Raw genomic sequence first — 21006 nt, forward strand, 5'->3', positions numbered from 1 at the left:
TCATTGTGGTTTTGATTTGCATTTCTCTAATGGCCAGGGACATTGAGCATCTCTTCATGTGCCTTCTGGCCATTTGTATTTCCTCTTCTGAGAAGTGTCTGTTCAAGTCTTTTTCCCATTCTGTAATTGGGTTGGCTGTCTTTTTGTTGTTGAGTTGAACAATCTGTTTGTAAATTCTGGATACTAGACCTTTATCTGACATGTCGTTTCCAAATATTGTCTCCCATTGTGTAGGCTGTTTTTTTACTTTCTTGATGAAGTTCTTTGATGCACAAAAGTGTTTAATTTTGAGGAGCTCCCATTTCTTTCTTTCTTTCTCCAGTTCTCTTGCTTTAGGTGTAAGGTCTATAAAACTGCCTCCAATTATAAGATTTATAAGATATCTCCCTACATTTTCCTCTAACTGTTATATGGTCTTAGACCTAATGTTTAGATCTTTGATCCATTTTGAGTTAACTTTTGTATAGGGTGTGAGATACGGGTCCTCTTCCATTCTTTTGCATATGGATATCCAGTTCTCTAGGCAGCATTTATTGAAGAGACTGTTCCATCCCAGGTGAGTTGGCTTGACTGTCTTATCAAAGATCAAATGTCCATAGATGAGAGGGTCTATATCTGAGCACTCCATTCGATTCCATTGGTCAATATATTTATCTTTATGCCAGTACCATGCTGTTTTGACCACTGTGGCTTCATAATATGCCTTAAAGTCAGGCAGCGTGAGACCTCCAGCTTCGTTTTTTTTCCTCAAGATACTTTTAGCTATTCGGGGCACCCTGCCCTTCCAGATAAATTTGCTTATTGGTTTTTCTGTTTCTGAAAAGTAAGTTGTTGGGATCTTGATTGATATTGCGTTGAATCTGAAAATCAATTTAGGTAGAATTGACATCTTAACTATATTTAGTCTTCCAATCCATGAACACGGTATGCCCTTCCATCTATTTAGGTCTTCTGTGATTTCTTTTAACAGTTTCTTGTAGTTTTTCTTTGTATAGGTCTTTTGTCTCTTTAGTTAAATTTATTCCTAAGTATTTTATTCTTTTAGTTGCAATTGTAAATGGAATTTGTTTCTTCATTTCCCCCTCAGATTGTTCATTACTGGTGTATAGAAACACTACAGATTTTTGAATGTTGATCTTGTAACCTGCCACTTTGCTATATTTGTTTATTAGCTCTAGTAATGATCCATGAGCACTTGAGAAAAATGTGTATCCTGCTGTTGTGGGGTGTAATGTCCTATAAATGTCTGTTAAGTCTAGCTCATTTATTATAATATTCAAACTCTGTTTCTTTATTGATCCTCTGTCCAGATGTTCTGTCCATTGATGAGAGTAGGGAATTGAAGTTTCCAACTATTATGGTAGATGTGTCTATTTCCCTTTTCAGTGTTTGCAATGTTTGCCTCACATATTTTGGGGCATTCTGGTTCAGTGCATAAATATTTATGATTGTTATGTCTTCATGTTGAATTGTTCCTTTTATTAGTATGTAGTATCCTTCTTTGTCTCTTTTAACCATTTTACATTTGAAGTCTAATTTGTTGGATATTAGTATTGCTACTCCTGCTCTTTTCTGGTTGTTGTTTGCATGGAATATCTTTTACCAACCTTTCACTTTCAACGTATGTTTATCTTTGGGTCTAAGATGTGTTTCCTGTAGACAGCATATAGAAAGATCCTGTTTTTAATCCATTCTGCCAGTCTATGTCTTTTGATTGGGGAGTTCAATCCATTGACATTTAGTGTTATTACTTATGGGTAGTACTTTCTTCTACCATTTTGCCTTGTGTATTTTATATGTCATATCTAATTTTCCTTCTTTCTACACTCTTCTCCACACCTCTCTCTTCTGTCTTTTCCTATCTGTCTCTAGTGCTCCCTTTAGTATTTCTTGCAGAGCTAGTCTCTTGGTCACAAATTCTCTCAGTGATTTTTTGTCTGAAAATGTTTTAAATTCTCCCTCATTTTTGAAGGACAATTTTGCTGAGTATAGAATTCTTGGTTGGCAGTTTTTCTCTTTTAGTAATTTAATGTATCATCCCACTGTCTTCTTGCCTCCATGGTTTCTGCTGAGAAATCTACACATAGTCTTATTGGGTTTCCCTTGTATGTGATGGATTGCTTTTCTCTTGCTTCTTTCAAGATCCTCTCTTTCTCTTTGACCTCTGAAATTCTGACTAGTAAGTGTCTTGGAGTATGTCTATTTGGATCTATTCTCTTTGGGGTGCACTGCACTTCTTGGATCTATAATTTTAAGTGTTTCATAAGAGTTGGGAAATTTTCAGTGATAATTCCTTCCATTAGTTTTTCTCCTCCTTTTCCCTTCTCTTCTCCTTCCAGGACACCCACAACACATATATTTGTGTGCTTCATATTATCATTCAATTCCTTGAGTCCCTGCTCATATTTTTCCATTCTTTTCCCTATAGTTTCTGTTTCTTTTTGGATTTCAGATGCTCCATCCTCCAGTTCACTAATCCTAACCTCTGTCTCTTGAAATCTACCATTGCAGGTTTCCATTGTTTTTTTCATCTCTTCTACTGTAACTTTCATTCCCATAAGTTCTGTGATTTGTTTTTTCAGACTTTCCATTCCTTCTTTTTGTTCATTCCTTGCCTTCTTCATATCCTCCCTCAATTCATTGATTTGGTTTTTGATGAGGTTTTCCATGTCTGTTTGTATATTCTGAATTAATTGCTTCAGTGTCTGTATCTCATTTGAACTATTGGTTTGTTCCTTTGACTGGGCCATATCTTCAATTTTCTTGGTGTGATTTGTTATTTTTTGCTGGCATCCAGACATTTAATTACCTTAATTAGTTTTTCTGGAGAGTGCTTTCACTTATCTTACCTAGGGTTTTCTTGATAGATGAGTTTGTTGTCTATCTGTTCTTTGACCTTCAGTTCAGCTTTTTCTGGACCTCTAGCTTAGGTTTTGTTTAACAGAGGATAATTTTTCAGTTCTTGTTTTCTTGTTTCTTGCCCTGGTTGTAAGGTTCCTTTTCCCTCCCCACCCTTAGGAGGGTCTACATAGGTAATATAGACTCCAGCCAGGTTTTTCCAGACTAAACTGGATTCCTATCGGGGGAAGGAGTCACCTGCGTCAGTTTTCCCTGAAGGTGAGACCCAGCAGGTTAAAAGACTTTCCTGTTGAATCTCTGGGCTCTGTTTTTCTTATCTTGCCCAGCATTTGGCGCTTGTTTGCCTGCGGGTCCCACCAGCAAAAGTTGTTGTGGCACCTTTAAGTTTGGAAGGCTCTCCCTGCTGGGGGCGTGGTGGAGACATAGGAGAGGTTGTAGGCTGGTTTTAATGGCTTCAAATTGCCGAGCCCTGGGTTCTGAATTCCTTGAGAGGGATTCCACCTGAGTTGGGCTTCACCCCTCCCCTGGGGAAGGCACAGATGGGAGACAGCCCTGAAAGCAGTCGGTTTCTGCCTATGCCTGGGGCAGTTGCAGCCTGAGTAGTCCCGCCACTGAATCCAGAGGCAGCCAAGCCTCTGTAGAGACAGCCACAAAAACCTCTGTTTTGTCCCTTTTCCTCTTTTTTATTAGCCCAATAAGCGACCTCCGCCTTGACCAGGTTCACCTGATTGGGAGCCTATTTTTAGTAGTCAGGATTTGTTAATTAATACCACAATTGGTGTTTGGTTGTACTCAGTCCCTGCTACTATTAGAGTGTTTTTCCTTTCCCTCTGGGAAGCCACCTGTGGGGGAGGGGCGCTGGCCGCCGGCCACTGCAGCTTGGGGAACTCACGGTTCTGGGGAGACTTGCAACCAGTCCAGCTGGTCCAGACTGGGGTAAGCTGTGTGTCCAGTCACTGTTGTGGCTCTGGGAGCTGTTCTGTACTGTTTCTGGTTATTTAGTAGTTGTTCTGGAGGATGAACTAAAATGTGCACCTTGCTAAGCAGCCATCTTGGCCCCTACCCCCTTCTTTGTCTTTTGTTACCAGCTTTGAAATTAAAATTTATTTTGTCTGATATTGGAATAATTACCACAGATCTCTTTTGGTTACTATTTGCACGGATTATCTTTTTCCATCCTTCCACTTTTAACCTATTTCTGTCTTGGGTCCTGGTTGTGAGCCTTTATTAAATACAACATATAGTTTAATTATGCTTTTTAATCCATTCTGCTCGTCTGTGTCTTTTGATTGGGAGGTATAACCATTAACATTCAGTGTTATTACTATGAAGGGATTACTTACTTCAGCATTTTGTCCTTTGGTTTTAGCATGTCATTTTTTTTTTTTTGTATGCTGTGTGGTGGGGTCACATTTCCTTGTTTTTCCATGAGTATCTCATTATTGCAGCATGATTTGTTGAATTTTTGTTTGTTCATTTGTTTGTTTTGAGGGGGAAGTGTATACCTGGGAATTGAACCTGGGTCTCCCGCATGGCAGGCAAGAATTCTGCCACTGAACTTCCCTTGTACCTCCTATGTCATATCTTTTTTGTTTCTCTTTTCCTTTATTGCAACCTCCTTTTTGTATACCTTATATATTTTTTTATGTGTCTGACTGTGATGTGTCTGACTGACCCTTTTCTGTATATTTTAAAAATACTTTCTTTTAAAATATACAGAAAATTATATATTTTAGCCTAGGTTAGCCTAGGGTTTGTACTATATGACCTACATCTATAACCTACTAATATGAAAATATATCTTCTTAGCTTCAATAGCATACATGTTCTCTGCTCCCATATCTCTCTGTTTCCCTTCTTTCTGTTGTTTTTGTTCAACATTACCTCTCTCTATTTTTTTTGTCCATTATCTGGAAATAGGACTTTTTCTTATTAACTTAAGGAATTATAAAGTAGAGTTTATATATTGAGCATACAGTATTATTTAGTTGCATTTACACATTTAGTTTCCTTTACTGAAGATCTTCACTGCTTCATACTGTTTCAAGCTATTCTCTCTTGTCTTGTCTCTTCCTTTCAACCTGAAGAACTCGAAGATCTTGTATGGCAGATCTTTTAATAGTTAACTCTCTCATTTTCTGTTTATTTTTGAATGTTTTAAACCCTCTGTCATTTTTTAAGGACAGTTTTCCCAGATAAGGAATTTTGGCTGGCAATTTTCCTCTTCTAGAACCTTAAAAATATGCCACTGCCTTCTTGCCCTTAAGATTTCTAATGAGAAACTGGAAATTAGTCTTATTGAAGATCTTGTATGTGATGAATTATTTCTCTCTTATTGCTTTCAGAATTCTCTCTTTATCTTTGGCATTTGACATTCTGATTAGTATGTGTCCTAGAGTAGATCTACTGGGGGTTATTCTCTTTGGAGTATGTTGTGCTTCTTGAACATGTACATTTACATATTTCCTCAGAGTTTGGAAATTTTTGGCCATTATCTATTTCCTCAAATATTCTTTCTATCCTTTTTCCCTTTTCTTCTTCTGGGACACCCATTATGCATATATTTGTATGCTTCATGCTAGAACTCAAGTTCCCAAAACACTCCTCAATTTTTCTATGTATTTTCTCTATTCTTCTGACTGAATCATCTTGATTATTCTGTCTTCTAATTGACTGATTCTTCCTTCAGCCTGCTCAAATCTGCTGCTTTATGCCTGTAGTCTATTTTTAATCTCCATTATCATACCCTTCATTCCCATAATTTCTATGTCCCCCCCCCCCTTTGTTTTTTTGCATGGGCAGGTGCCGGGAATTGAACCGAGGTCTCCAGGAAGGCAAGTGAAAACTCTGCCACTGAGCCACCATTTCATTGCCCTCTATGTCTCTTTTTAAACTACCAAATTCTTCATTTTGCCCATACATTGTCTTTGTAACATTCTTTAGCTCTATATCTATCATTAGCTTATTTCTATCCATATTTTCCTTCTTCTTGCATTGACTTAGGAGATTTGTTTGAAATTCTTTGATTAGTCGTTCCAAATTCTGTGTCACCTCTGAAACTGTGATTTATTCCCTTGACTAAACCATAACTCCCTGTTTGCTTGTATAGTGTGTAATTTTTTGCTGAAGTTTGGGCATTTGGTTATTTTGATGTACTAACTCTGAAGGCCAATTTCTCCCTCTTGCCTAATGTTTAATTATTGATTGGCTTAATGTTAAGGGTCTTCTTTGACACTTAGTCCAACTTCTTCTGAACCTTTAGAGTAGCCCGTGCTTATCTATTTAGATGTTCTCAGGTCTTCTCCACCTAATTATTGCCTTGGATATGCAGCACAACTTTTAAGACTGCTCTTTCATGTACAATTGTTTCACCATCAGGAGAAAGCTTCCTTTTCTTTGTTCTTTTTCCAGGAATGCCGATCTGTTCTATTTGTTTTGTGCAGAACTTTCTCCCCAGCTCCTGTGGTTTGTTTAAATTCTCTCTCTCACTCAGTGCTCCTCTTTATCATACTTTTCAGTTCTGGGACCCATCCTGTCTAACAGCAGCTCTGCCCATACCCCCACAGCCAAACCTTATTTTCCATGAGGCTTTTCTGCCTCCAGCTTCTCCCTGTTAGGGTATCCTAACTTGGGGAGGCAAATGGTTTCAACCCAGAAGGTTTTGCTTTGCATTTCAGTAACCAGGAATCAGAAACTGGATTTAATATGTGCCCCTCTTGCCAGGTTCTTTTTTATTTACTGGGGACATTTTTGTATGAATGTACTAGTCACCCATTTATGTTTTGCCCTGGGTCACTGCAAACTTGGGTTCCTGTGACTGGATATGCATAGGGCTCTAAATTGCTGCTGTGAGAGGCTCTATGGCATCTGTGACAAGAGGAACTTATACTGTGCTGTCTCTGTGTGACTCTTAAGTTGCACAGGACTGAATGAGGGGGAGGGCTCTGGACTGGCAGATCTGGGACAAAAATCTCCTACCTGTTTTTGGTGTGTTTTTTTTTTTCTTTTTCTTTAATTCAGTGTTTGTGGAATCCTTCTCTAGTCTTCCTACCCCAGAATTTCAAGCAAATGGGATTTATCCTTTTATAAGTTGATTCTGAGGGGATGTCTTATGTTGCCATGTTGATGACATCACCCTACTGTGTGGTTTTTATGGTCAGCTCATAAAAAGCAATATGGTTTCTGCCTGGTTCTCTTTCTTGGGACATTCATCCATGGAATCTAGTCACCATGATTTTAGAAAGCAAAGCCCATGAACAGGCTCATGAGGACGGAAATTAAGGTCCAAGGACCTCATCTCTAGCTAAGTACCCGGCCAACAGCCAACAACAACTTGCCAGACATGAGCAAGCCATCTTGGGAGTGGATCCTCAGCTTGCAGTTGAACTGCCCCAGGTGATACACATGGAACAGAGACAAGCCTGCCCTGCCCATCCCTGCCCAAATTATACATTTGTGAGCTAAAGAAATGATTATTATTGGTTTAAGTCACTGATCTGTGTGGTTTATTATTCAGCAATAGATAATTGATACCATTATATTAAATATAAAAGCTGTTTAAGATGGTGTCTAACCCATATAAAGCACAATTAAATGACAGATATGCTGGTTACTATTAAATTTATAGGTTTGGTGCAGTTTCAATCAAAATCCCAATGAACTTTTTAAATTTAGAAAAATAATCCTAAAGTTCAACTGAATTAATGAATAGGAAACAACAGTTGGAACATGACTGTAAAGGGAGCAAATGAAGAATGACTAGCTCAATAAGCTATTAGAACAGAGTAAACCAATTAATTAATTAATTAACTAGACATATGTCAATGAAACAGAATAGGGCAGCAGAAACAGACTGCCAGCATCTATAAGAATTTAATCCATGATAAAGAAAGTATGTTAAAAAACTTTGGGGGCAGGGCAGGGTTGTACATCGTGGGAAGAAGAGGAATTATTATGAGACTAGAATTCAGGAGAATACAGAAAGGCACATACCATCAGGGTTCCCAAAGACAGGAAGGATTTTTCAGGATCCTATATAGCTGTGGCCTCCGTGTCATGTAGAGCAGTGCTCTCTAAACTTAAACCTGAGAATCTCGTTAAAATGCAAATTCTGATTCATTAAGTCTGGGGAACAGTCTAAGAGTCTGTACTTCCAACAAGCTTGTGGTGATTCTGCTGCTGCTGGTCTGCAGACCACACTTTGAGTGGAGAGGGTCAAAACTTCTTTAGCTGCAGGAGTTTCTTGATCCCTATCCTCACTCTACCAACATCACGATGCTTTCTCTGACTCTGTGCGTGTCCATGCATCTGTAAGTTTCTGTCCCACCACCTATATTGTAATTACAATTTCCACAATATTGAATTGACTTATCTCAGGTTGGTGGAGATCTAGGCACCTTTTAAAAAAGAGATTATTTCTGCCTTTTGTAACTAACAACTAACTAGCTCAATCTGCCTACGTCAAACAGATCTAAAATCCCTAATCGCCTACTCATCATACTTTGGCTGTCAGTATGTAATACTGACCAAACTACAGCCCTTCAGAAGCCCACAGAGTTGAGAGAAACATACAGATCTAAGAAACAAGGAGTAAAGATAAAAGAAAAAAAACATATCCTAAGGACCTGGCGAACATTTTTGGAAGGAAATACAGGATTCCAAAGAGGCCAGTAAATTGCATCTGAACACTGCTTTCCTTGGCTGAGGAGATTTCACAAGTTCTTTTATGTCAGTGTGTGCGTTGTAGTTGTGTGACCTCACTATGGAAGGGAGCAGGAGAGTTTTATCACTTTCATTCCTCTTGTTTTTGATCGCTTCCTTCTTTAGACAAGCTTGCAGTGACTGTGCTGCCTGCCATTCGTGGTCTCACGTCACGTGAACTCATTTAAAAGGAGGGAGATAGGCCTCCCTGAGAGCGGGTACACAGCAACTAGAATTGGCCTGTAGGAAATTAAAAAGTCTAATAAAATATTTCTGCAGCTTTTCACGAATCACTAGCTCAAGGCTTAACCAGCACAAAATCGTATGCCTAGACAACATCTTCTATTTTGACTAAGTAACACTTAATCAGAGGAACAGTGTCTAACATAATATAATAGAGGGTAAGCCAACATTTAGGCCTCACCTTCGGTGTAAAGCTCCAGAATGGACTGAAACCTGCTTCCTAAAATGGTCCAAAGATCCCACTGAACCTCTCAGCAGTTCAGAGCTGATTGGTGGTCTCACTTTTGCTAGTGTCTGCCATTGTGTCTGTGAAAGCAAGACTCTCAGCCTGGGGCCTTGCCCTCCCAGTGTCATTAGCCTTTAACAGCAGTTGTATGAGGGGACTATTTATTTTCTGGATTCTTGGGCTGGGTGATCAGCAGATCCTGTTTTGTTGACCCTCTCCTGACCACCCAGTTGACCTCAGGTAGATGTACTTGCCTGAAGATTGACATTAAAGTTCTCTGCCCATGTTCCAAAGGGAGGACAACCATTGATTCTGTCTCTTAAAGGGTTCTTCCAGTCCAACCTCCCTCTTTTCTTCAGGGGATACTTAGGGTACATATCAGTTGCTCATAGTATTTTATGAGCTGTTGAATGTTCCAGACAGGGCAGTGCTGGGGTCTGCTTCATACTTTATCAGTTCAGCACAGGAATTTTTCCTAATGGTGTCTTAGACATTATCCCATTGTACAGTCTGAGCCAGTTGATAGGCATCGATATTTATAATTCACTGACAAATAATTTTCCATGTTTGTTTGTTTTGCTGGCATTTATACTTTATCCCTGAAAACCTTCAAACACTAGCTACTCCTCCTTGATATCATAGAGACTTTCTGTGGTGGCTTGAGGCTGTTCTTCCTTTTTCAATGCATTGTCACAGTAGTTCAGAGAAATTATAATTAAAAAGGAGGAAAACCAGTGTGCTGCTAGAAGGGAAAAATGCCACACTAGTGGCAAAGCTGAAGAGTGTCTTCAGGAAAATAGAAATGTGTAATTGCTTATTTTTTTTTTAATGTTCACTGAATGTGTGTGCTGTAAATCCCCTCTACCATCTTTCCCATGGAATCATCACTAAAATGTACAGCACTTGCTAATGCTTTTGTGAGTAGAATATTTAAGAGTACATGAAGATTTGCTATATCTCATGTTCAGGTAGAGGTGAGGGAAACACAGACATAAAACTCCTGGGTAGAGGAGCTGGACAATAGGAATGATTAGGTATGCTTATACCAGTTTTGAACTGTTTGGGGGAGCACTATTCACTTTGTAGTATATTGAATGTTGCTCCCTAAATTGTGCCATTCTCAATTTATACAACCATCTGTGGTAACTTTGGGTAAAGAGACAGTTGATATGTGGGTAACGCTTTTTTTAAAAAACAAAAACAAATTTTTTGAGTGCCTGTGTTTAAGGTCAAGGCTTTATTCTTGCTTTGGAGTTTCCTGTACACTAGTTGCAGGAAAGGTGAAATCAAATGGAAAGATAAAAAGTAGGTAGCATTCGCTAGGTGTCACATGACTGGTGTGGAAATATTAACCCCATGAGATATTCGGTAAAAAAAGTGTCCCACAGCTGATTAGATTGGGGGACAACACTCATACTATGCTCCTTCCTTGGAAATTTTCCATGTATATGAGCACAGAATCTGGTAAATTCTGCCATAATAAAATTTGATTACCTCTTGTTAACCCAGATCTCTCCATTTATTTGAACATGGAAACCATCTTTGTGTAACATCTGTTAACATTCCAAGAAAGTAGTGAAATGCTGTTGTAGAGGATAAGCTAAGGTTTTAAGGAGGGAAGAAATCGCTCTGGGCTTGATATGCCTCAGGGAGGCAAAGAAAAATTAGCACAATGTCATGAGATAGACATTTAGATGAGCAAAATCATGAGGTGAAAAGAATGCACGGGAACAGTGAAGTAAAGAAACGCACACAGTGAGTTTTTTGTCACAGAAGTAAACTTGCAAATAAATTTGGGAAGAGCTGAGAAAAGTAGTTGAGAAGGTGAGTATGGACCAGGTTTGAGAGCCCTAAATGTCAGGCTTCAACTTTAGACTTCATTCTAATCTTCACGTTAATAATTTTTTCATAGAAAACTGACATGTCCCAAACAATGTTTTAGGATATTAGAAAGGAAAGACTGTAGAAAGAAAATCAGTTAGGAGCTCAAAAGCAAGGTGAGAAGAGTTGAACTGGGCCGTATAGCAGTAAATAGAAAGTAGGAATGGCCGTGAAAGAGAATCAACAGGAGGTAGTAGCAGGGAGGGGCAAGAGAGGGAGTTGCTGTAAATGACTCTAAGGTGGCACCAGTATCAGAAATAGGGAAATGGGAAGAGCAAACTGTTCTGGGTCAGGACGGGGCAAGTTTAAATCTGGCTTTTCTTTCAAGGAGAGTGAGTAAGTAGGATGTTCTGGTGCAATCATAGAGTACTATTCCTTCCTGCTTTACATAAACATGAGATTTGGCTGCAATTAGTTTCCTTTACAACACAGAGAACAGTTTACCATTTGCTTGGTAGCTTCTTCCTCACATTTAATTACTTCAAATTGAACTGATGTATAATCAAGTCAAAGCTGACTTTGACTAAGATCTAAGACATCCAAAATTCTTATCTTCGATCAAATTCCCTCACATCATATCTTTCCTTAAAAATAATAATTCAGGCGGGCCGCGGTGGCTCAGCGGGCAAGAGTGCTTGCCTGCCATGCCGGAGGACCCCGGTTCGATTCCCGGCCCCAGCCCATGTAAAAAACAAACAAACAAACAAAATATAATAAAACAAGAAAATGTTTAAAGATGTTTCCCTTTCTTCCTCCCTTCCTTCCTTCCATCCTTCCTTCCTTCTCTGTCTTTCCTTCCTTTCCTCCCTCTCTCTTAAAAAAAAAAAAATAAAAAAATAATAATTCACCCATTTTTGAGAACCCACTATATGTCAAACTCTGGATGAATGCTTTCAATATATTCTCTTTTGATTCTTAGAACAACCATACAAGGCAGATTTTATTAACTTCATTTTCCAGAATGGACATAAAATAAACTTTGGTTAACTCAGACTTCCCCAAATTTATTTGTACAGGAAACCTAAGGCTCAGAGGGTTGAAGTATATTACCCATGATTACACAGTTGGGATTTGAACCCATATTTGAAAGACTAAAAGTCCTGTGTTATTTCCAATACATTTCATGACTCTTACTGAACATACTTAATGTCCTCGCCCTTTAGTCCCCTCTCCTTTTAGACTCAGGTCTCCTTATCTTAAAGGGTCTACTTTTATTTTATTTTATTTATTTATTTATTTTTACATGGGCAGGCATGGGAATTGAACCTGGGTCCTCATGGCATGGCAGGCAAGCATTCTTGCCTGCTGAGCCACCGTGGCCCGCCCTTAAAGGGTCTACTTTTAATTGCTTGCCCATTTAAGCTACCACTCCTTCCCCTTGCTCCTTCTCTGGTGTCCACTCCCTCACCTCCAATTTCATTTAATCCTTTGCTATTTGACTTCTGAAATGTCTCTCTTCCAGTTAAATTGGGACCTCCTGATTGCCAGGATCCCTGGAGCCTTGGACCTCCTCAACTACTTCCTTCCACTTGAAATCTCTCCCCTTTGGTGCTGATCCCCTCTAGATCCTTCTTTGCTTTTCCACTGACTCCTCTTTCCACAGCCTGTATGCAGGCAAGTCCTAGGAACCCAACTTTGCCCTTCTCTTCTCCTCTTCCTAGTACTCTCTCCCTAAACAATAGTAAAATCTTCTGCTCCTTAAGCCATGTACTTTACTCAAATGAATCTAGTTCCATGTCTCTACTTGTTGAATTCTGACTCTGTTCTTTCAACTGGGGAGGAAATACCTAATCTGGTTATCCTAACTGGGCCTCAAGGTGTTCGTCATTCTCTGTATACCCTTTCTCCCCAACCTCAGATAATAAAAATTATTATTATAATAGCCACTAATTAAAGAGCGCCTGTTATGAGCTATAGATAACTTATTTTAATGCCAATGACATCTCTGAGGCAGGTGTTTCAATCCCATTTTATAAATAAGGAAACTGAGATCGGTGACATTAGAGCCAACAGAATCAAGCTATTAATATGTATCCTTAGAGAACAATTTACAATAGCAGTTAAATTCATGGCAGATTACCTGGGTTCCAACCCTGGCTCTGCCACTTCCTAGCTAGTAACTTCAAGTCTGATACTTAACATTCTCTGTGTCTCAGTTTCTGTTCTAGGTTGCTAGCTGCCAGAATGCAACACACCAGAGATGGATTGGCTTTTAATAAAAGGGGATTTATTTTGTTGGTTCTTCAGAGGGAAGGCAGCTAACTTTCCACTGAGGTTCTTTCTTACGTGGAAGGCACAGGATGGTCTCTGCTGATCTTCTCTTCAGGCCCCTGGGTTCCAACAACTTTCCCTGGGGTGACTTCTTTCTGCATCTCCAAAGGCCTGGGCTGAGCTGCAAGCGCTGAGATGAGGAATGCCGAGCTGCTAGGTTGTGCTACATTGTGTTCTCTCATTTAAGCACCAGCCAATTAAGTCAAATGTCACTCATTGCAGCAGACACACCTCCTAGCTGACTGCAGATGTAATTAGCAACAGATGAGGTTCACGTACCATTAGCTTATGTTTGCAGCAACAAGACTAGGTATGCTCACCTGGCCAAGTTGACAACTGAATCTAACACAGTTTCCTAATCTGTGAAATGGGAATAATAATGTACCCACCTCTTGGGTTGTTCTCAGGGCTTAATGAATATGGTCACTTAGAACAGTGGCACATAGGAAGGACAATATAGTTGCTAGCTTATGCAGCATTTTCACTTCTTGTCACCCCTACTTCTTTTTTAAAGAAATGGCCGCCTTACATTGATCTTTGAATGCATTTTCACAGCATACTTTTAGCAATAGTCTATATTTTGATGATAGTTTTCAAATATATCCCTATGTCTCCCTTGATTGCTTATTATTTCTTGTTTGGAAAAAATAGAATAGCCCCCTCACTGGTCTACTGAAGGGGTCTACCATCCAATAATTGGTTGTTTTTCAAAATACATGCATAGACCACTGGCATCAGAATCAAAGAGAGTAGTCACTAAAAATGCAAATATTTGGGCGTACATTCAGAGATACTGATTTGTTGAGTTTGAAGTGAGGCCCAGTGTTCTGAATTTTAACACACTCCCCACATGATTGTATTATATACAAGTTTGAGAACTACTGTCATCCCTCCTCTCCTCCAACTCCCTTGCCCTGTGATGCAGCTTATCCTTGGTGGTTGACAAACTTGGCTGTATGACAATATCATCCACGATTTTTCTAATTTAATTTTAATTTCCATCAAAATAAAATGTTTATGGTTTAAAAAGTCAAATAATACAACATAGCATATAACTGAAAAACTGGAACTCCCTGCTCCACCCCTACTCTAATTGGGTTTTTTCTTTCTACAACTCTTCTTGCAAGAGGTGGGTACATTATCATTCCCATTTCACAGATTAGGAAAATGTGTTAGATTCAGTTGTCAACTTGGCCAGGTGAGCATACCTAGTCTTGTTGCTGCGGACATAAGCTAATGGTACCTGAACCTCATCTGTTGCTAATTACATCTGCAGTCAGCTAGGAGGTGTGTCTGCTGCAATGAGTGACATTTGACTTAATTGGCTGGTGCTTAAATGAGAGAACACAATGTAGCACAGCCTAGCAGCTCGGCATTCCTCATCTCAGCGCTTGCAGCTCAGCCCAGGCCTTTGGAGATGCAGAAAGAAGTCACCCCAGGGAAAGTTGTTGGAACCCAGGGGCCTGAAGAGAAGATCAGCAGAGACCATCCTGTGCCTTCCACGTAAGAAAGAACCTCAGTGGAAAGTTAGCTGCCTTCCCTCTGAAGAACCAACAAAATAAATCCCCTTTTATTAAAAGCCAATCCGTCTCTGGTGTGTTGCATTCTGGCAGCTAGCAACCTAGAACAGAAGCTGAGACACAGAGAATGTTAAGTATCAGACTTGAAGTTACTAGCTAGGAAGTGGCAGAGCCAGGGTTGGATCATAGGGCAACTCGAAATTTAGCTTCCTAAGGAACCGGCAGTCTTCCATTCCCACCAGCAGTGTATAAGTGACCCAGTTTCTCCATATCCTCTCCAGCGTTTATAGTTTCCTGCTTGTTTAGTAGCAGCCATTCTTATAGGTGTAAGGTGGTATCTCATTGTAGTCTTGATCTGCATTTCCCTTATAGCCAGTGAAAATGAGCATCTCTTCACGTGCTTTTGAGCCATCTGCATTTGCTCTTCAGAAAAATGTCTATTCATATCTTTAGCTCATTTTATAGTTGGATTGTTTGTTCTGTTGTTGAGTTGTATGATTTCTTTGTATATACAGGAAATTGAACCTTTGCCTGATATGTGATTTCCAAATATTTTCTCCCATTGAATCAGCTGCCTCTTCACCTTTTTTGACAAAGTCATTTGAGGTGCAGAAGCATTTGATTTTGAGGCGTTCCCATTTATTTATTTTTTCTTTTGTTGTTTGTGCTTTGGGTGTAAAATTTAGGAAGCTATCTCCTATTATAGGGTTGTGAAATGTTTCCCTACATTTTCTTCTAGAAGCTTTATGGTGCTTGTTCTTATACTTAAGTGTTTGATTCACTTTGAGTTAATTTTTGTGTAGGGTGTAAGATAGGGGTCCTCTTTCATTCTCTTGGCTATTGATATCCAGTTCTTCTATGCCCAATTATGGAAAAGACTATTTTGTCCCAGTTCAGAGGATTTGGGGGCCTTGTCAAAAATCAGTTGACCATAGATTTGTGGTCTATTTCTGCACTCTTGATTCAATTCCATTGGTCAGTGCTTCTGTCTTTGTGCCAGTACCATGCTGTTTTGACCATTGTGGCTTTATAATAGGTTTTAAAGTCAGGGAGTGTTAAATCTCCCACTTCATTCTTCTTTTTTTCGGATGCTTTTAGCTATTCTGGGTCTCTTTCCCTTCCAGATGAATTTGGTAGTTAGCTTTTCCAAATCTTTAAAGTAGGTTGTTGGAATTTTGATTGTACTGTGTTGAATCTGCAGATCAACTTGGGGAGAAACTGACATCTTAACTATATTTAGCCTTCCTACCCATGAGCAGGGAATGTCTTTCGACCTATTTAGATCTCCTTTGATTTCTTTTAGCAATGTTATGTAGTTTTCTTTGCACAAGTCCTTTATGTCCCTAGTTTAGCTTGTTCTTAAGTATGTGATCATTTTAGCTGCTATTTTGAATGGAAATTTTTCCTTAACTGACTCCTTAGCAGGCTGATTGTATAGAAATGTTATTGATTGTTGCACATTAATTTTATATCCTGCCACCTTGCTGAATTTGTCTATTAGCTGAAGTAACTTTGCTGTAGATTTCTCAGGATCTTTCAAGTATAGTATCATATCATCTGCAAATAATGAGAATTTTACTTCTTCCTTTCCAATTTGGATGCTTTTTATTTCTTTGTCCTACTTGATTGCCCCAGCGAGAACTTCTAGCACAATGTTGAATAACAGTGGTGACAGTGGGCATCTTTGTATATGATCTTAAGCAGAAGGCTTTCAGTCTCTCTCCATTGAGTATGATGCTGGCTATCAGTTTTTCATATATTGCCTTTATCATATTGAGGTAGTTACTTTTGATTCCTATCTTTTGGAGTGTTTTTATCAGAAAAGAATGCTGAATTTTGTCTAATGCATTTTCAACATTAATTGAGATGATCCTGTGATTTTTTTCCCCTTCTGATTTGATAATGTGCTGTATTACATTAATTGATTTTCTTGTGTTGAACCACCCTTGCATTTCTGGTATAAATCCCACTTGGTCATGGTATATAATTCTTTTAATGTGCTGTTGGATTCAATTTGCTAATATTTTACTGAGAATTTTTGCATCTATGTTCATTAGGGAGATTGGCCAGTAGTTTTCTTTTCTTAAGGCATCTTTACCCAGTTTTGGTATTAAAATGATAGTAGCGTCATAAAATGAGTTAGGCAGAGTTCCTTTTTTCTCATTTTTTTTGAAAAGTTTAAGCAGGATTGGTGTTAGGTCTTTCTGGAATGCTTGATAAAATTCCCCTGTGAAGCTTTCTGGCCTTGGACTTTTCTTTGTAGGAAGTTTGTTTTTTTTTCAAGGGCAGGCACTGGTAATCAAACCCAGGTCTCCAGCATGGCAGGCGAGAACTCTGCCTGCTGAGCCACCTTGGCCTGCCCTGGAGGAAGATTTTTGATGACTGATTGAATCTCTTTACTTGTGATTGGTTTGGTGAGATCTTCTATTTCTTCCTGAGTCAGTGTAGCTTGTTTGTGTGTCTCCAGGAATTTGTCCATTTCATCTAAGTTGTCTAATTTGTTGGTGTATGGTTGTTCATAGTATCCTCTTATGATTTCTTTTATTCCTTCAGGGTCTGTGGTAAAGCATCCCTTCTCATTTCTGACTTTGTTTATTTCCATCCTCTCCCTTTTTTTCTTCATCAGTCTTGTTAGTACCTTATCAATTTTATTGATTTTCTCAAAGAACCAACTTTTGGTTTTATTGATTCTTTCTATTGTTTTTTTGTTCACCCATTCATTTATCTCTGCTTTAATCTTTGTTATTTCTCTTCTGCTATTTGCTTTGGGGTTAGTTTGCTGTTCTTTCTCAAGTTTTTTCAGGTTTGCTGTTAAGTCCTCGATTTTTGCTCTTTTTTTTTTTCTTTCTTATTTTTAAATATGGGCCCTTAAGGCAATAAATTTCCCTCTCAGCACAGCCTTTCCCACATCCCATAAATTGTGATAAGTTGTATTCTCATTTTCATTCATCTCCAGATAGCTCCTGATTTCTCTAGCAATTTCTTCTTTGACCTACTGGTTGTTCAAGAGTGTGTTATTTAATCTACATATATATGTGAAGGTTCTCATTCTTTGGTGGTTATTGAGATCCAGCTTCATCTCATTGTGATCAGAAAAAGTGCTTTGAATAATTTTAATGTTTTAAAATTCATAAATACCTGTTTTATGCTCCAGCATATGATCTATCCTGGAAAATGTTCCATGAGCACTAGAGAAGAATGTATAACCTTGTGCTTTGGGGTTCAATGACCTATATACGTCTGTTAGGTCTAATTCATTTATGAAGTTATTTAACTTTTCTATTTCCTTGTTGAACTTCTGTCTGGTTGTTCTATCTATACAGGAGAGTGGTGTATTCATGTCTCGTACTATTAATGTTGAAACATCTATCGCTTCCTTCAGTTTTGCCAATGTCTGTCTCATATACTTGGGAGCTCCTTGATTGGGAGCATAAACATTTATGATTGTTTTATCTTCTTGGTGAATTGACCCTTTAATTAGTGTATAGTGTCCTTCTTTGTCTCTTATGATGTCTTTACATTTAAAGTCTATTTTGTCTATTTGATATCATTATAGTTACTCCTGCTTTCTTTTGGTTACAACTTTCGTGGAAAATCTTTTTCCATCCTATCACTTTCAATCTATCTGTATCCTTCTGTCTAAGGTGAGTCTCTTATAAGCAGCATATATCTGGATTATGTTTCTTAATCCATTCTGCCAATCTGTATCTTTTAATTGGTAAATTTAGTCTGTTAACTTTCAAAGTTATTACTGAAAAGGTGTTTCCTGATTTTACCATCGTAAACTTTTTATTGTATTTGTCAGATCTATATATGCACATGTGTAGAGCTGTGGCAGCAGGTTGGTATTATGCCTTCATGGATTGGGGGCAGATGTGACCTGGCTGAGCAGGTCGAAACTTTTTCAGAATTGGGAAATGAGGCTGAGGGCTGTGTGCATACGTAATTCTAGGATTGTTGTAAAGTGCAGTTCCCAGAGCTGAATGACACGATTGGGGTCTGTGTGCAGGCGTGGGCCTGGGAGTGCTGCAAAGGGATGTGCTGAGCTCAGAGAGGGCAGCGAGAGGCTGTGTGACACTATGGGTGGAGGGCCGGGTAGCCTAGGTTTGGAGGTTAGTGTCTCGGCCTCCACAAGCAGGGCTGCAACATGTGGTGCAGAAGGCTCTCTGCTCTCCCAAATTGACACCTCAGTTGCATTCCTGTCCCCTCTCCAACCTTTCTGTTGAGCAGGGCTAATTTGGAGCCCCTCTAGTTGGCCATCTTCCCGGAAATCCCCCATTCCCCTCTTAATTCACTAAACTCATTGGGAATCATTTTGGCCAATTCTTGAGAAAATTAAGATTATGATCTTAATTTCTATTTAATAATGTATGCAAGGTAGAGACTTAGTGAGATTTTTAAAGTAAATAATGAGACAATGAAATGTATGCTACCAAACTGAACATAGTCTGTATCTATTTTTTGCAATGGTCTTGAATTGGGGGCAATTTTGTCCCCTAAGGAACATTTGGCAATGCTGAAAATATCTTTATTTATCTTAGGGAGCGCGCTTTGCTGCCCACCTCTATTGGACTGAGGCTAGGGATGCTGTTGAATATGCTACAATGCAGAGGATAGCCCCCCCCCCAGACAAGGAAATATCCAGTCCAAAATATCAGTAGTGCTGAAGTTGAGAAACCCTGATTTAGAGATAGGCGTGGTGGTTCAAACCTATCTTCTAGTTTCTAAACTGAAGTATTTCACAGATTTATGGCCTGAGTTCTTGTTAAAAGCAAACAAAATAAAAGTTACCATATGGAACCGCCCTATATTTCAGAGGGATAAAGTTGGTAGCATTCAGCTGATGGTAAAGTAATCACCACTTCTGCCTTTACTTTGGATCACAGAGCTTAATTATATGCAACAGCACCCATGGTGAAAAGAGAAAATTGTAATGAGGGTACAAAAAAATAACCACCCCCAAAAGTCTGAGAAAAGTTTTAATAACAAAAGTGGTAGCCAGGGGAAATCAAAGGAGATAACTGTCATTCTGTGCCCAAAACAGCAGAATCCTCCTGAGGCAGCTGCCATCAGCCATGCTGTGTCAAAAGGACCTTGTCAACTAAAGACTATAATTGCCAACAGGTTCCCTGGGAAAAAGAGGAAGAGAGAGAATTAAAAAATTTCCATGACTCTGAATTGCTCTAACATTGAGCACAAAGGGGAGGTGGATGTGACAGCTTTTTAAAAGACTGTTGCTCTAGGCGAGCCAGGAATAGAGTGACCCTGCAGATGCTTAATGAGGCCAGAAGAGGACACTTTGCTCCACTCCAGTAGATGCAGAATGTTTTCTGTATCTAGAGGAGGAAGAATTACCTCTGTGTACAATGTAAGACACGTTTGTTGCTTATAAATACATTACAAAATGCTCAGCATTTATAGTTTCTAGAAGCATTAAGGAGATAAAAGAAATTAGTGATGGATGCTGATTATTCCTGCATGGGAAAGGAGAGAGATGAGCCTAGTGCATGGCGAGTATATGAAATATCAGGGGCCTTATAATCAGTGAACGACAGGCACCTTCCCTTTCTCCTCCACCCTGGATAATACTCCCCAAAATTTCATAACTTTGCCTCAATGCTCGACCAGTAAATGATAAAGAGGTGTAGGTAAGAAGCTAAGAATGTGCCTGGTGGGACAGCATTTTGGAGAGAAGGGCACAACATGGGAACAGACCAGGCAGTGGAATGGTTTCTGGCTGCTGCTTTCTAAGGTTCTTCTGGCCAGAAACCAGGTGAGTGGCCAAGGATGGGGGGAGGTTGCATATACCCTGCAGCCATTAACTCAAGCACGACTCTGTGTAAATTAGGAAAGGGTTCCCATCCCCAAAACACTTTCCTGCTGTCTTCCAGAAAGCTGTCGTAACTCAATGGAATTCTTAGCAAAGGCTGATGTTTTAAAATTCAGTCATCTAGTTCATCTCCAGTTAATAAGAACAAGCTCTGCTTTACAAAAGAACGTTAGCCCAACAGATATGTCTTTAGTGGAGGAATCTGGTAGTCACGAGATTAGTTTCCTGGCTACTAAACAATACCATGTAATAGGTTGGCTTAAACAACGGGAATTTATTGATTCATGGTTTTGAAGGCTAAGAGAAGTCCAAAATCAAGGTGTCAGCAGGGTGATGCTCTGTCCAAGACTGTACATTCCGGGGCTAGCTGCTGGAGATCCTTGGTCCTTGGCTTTTCTGTCACATGACAATGAACATGGCTGTGTCTTCTCCTTTCTTTTCTGGGTTCCATTGACTTCCAGTTTCTGGCTCCTCCT

The 21006-nt window shown here is 39.2% G+C and overlaps 1 protein-coding gene across 11 annotated transcripts in view; it reads right to left on the reverse strand.

The window, feature by feature from the left end:
* The window catches only part of LOC143684797 (uncharacterized), a 62198-nt gene that overhangs the window by 25094 nt on the left and 16098 nt on the right, over positions 1-21006 (reverse strand). For 2 of the 11 annotated variants that reach the window (XR_013176172.1, XM_077162095.1), the window contains one exon: positions 18795-19829. The exons of the other annotated variants lie outside the window; for them this stretch is intronic. Coding sequence is in view for 1 of the 2 variants with exons in the window: in XM_077162095.1 (XP_077018210.1) it covers positions 19798-19829 (32 nt within the window). In the remaining variant the exon portion in view is untranslated. Of the gene's footprint in view, positions 1-18794; positions 19830-21006 lie in introns of those variants that run through there. 11 annotated transcript variants of the gene reach the window in all.

This window comes from Tamandua tetradactyla, chromosome 5 (genome assembly GCF_023851605.1).
Source record: "Tamandua tetradactyla isolate mTamTet1 chromosome 5, mTamTet1.pri, whole genome shotgun sequence".
Classification (NCBI taxonomy): domain Eukaryota; kingdom Metazoa; phylum Chordata; class Mammalia; order Pilosa; family Myrmecophagidae; genus Tamandua; species Tamandua tetradactyla.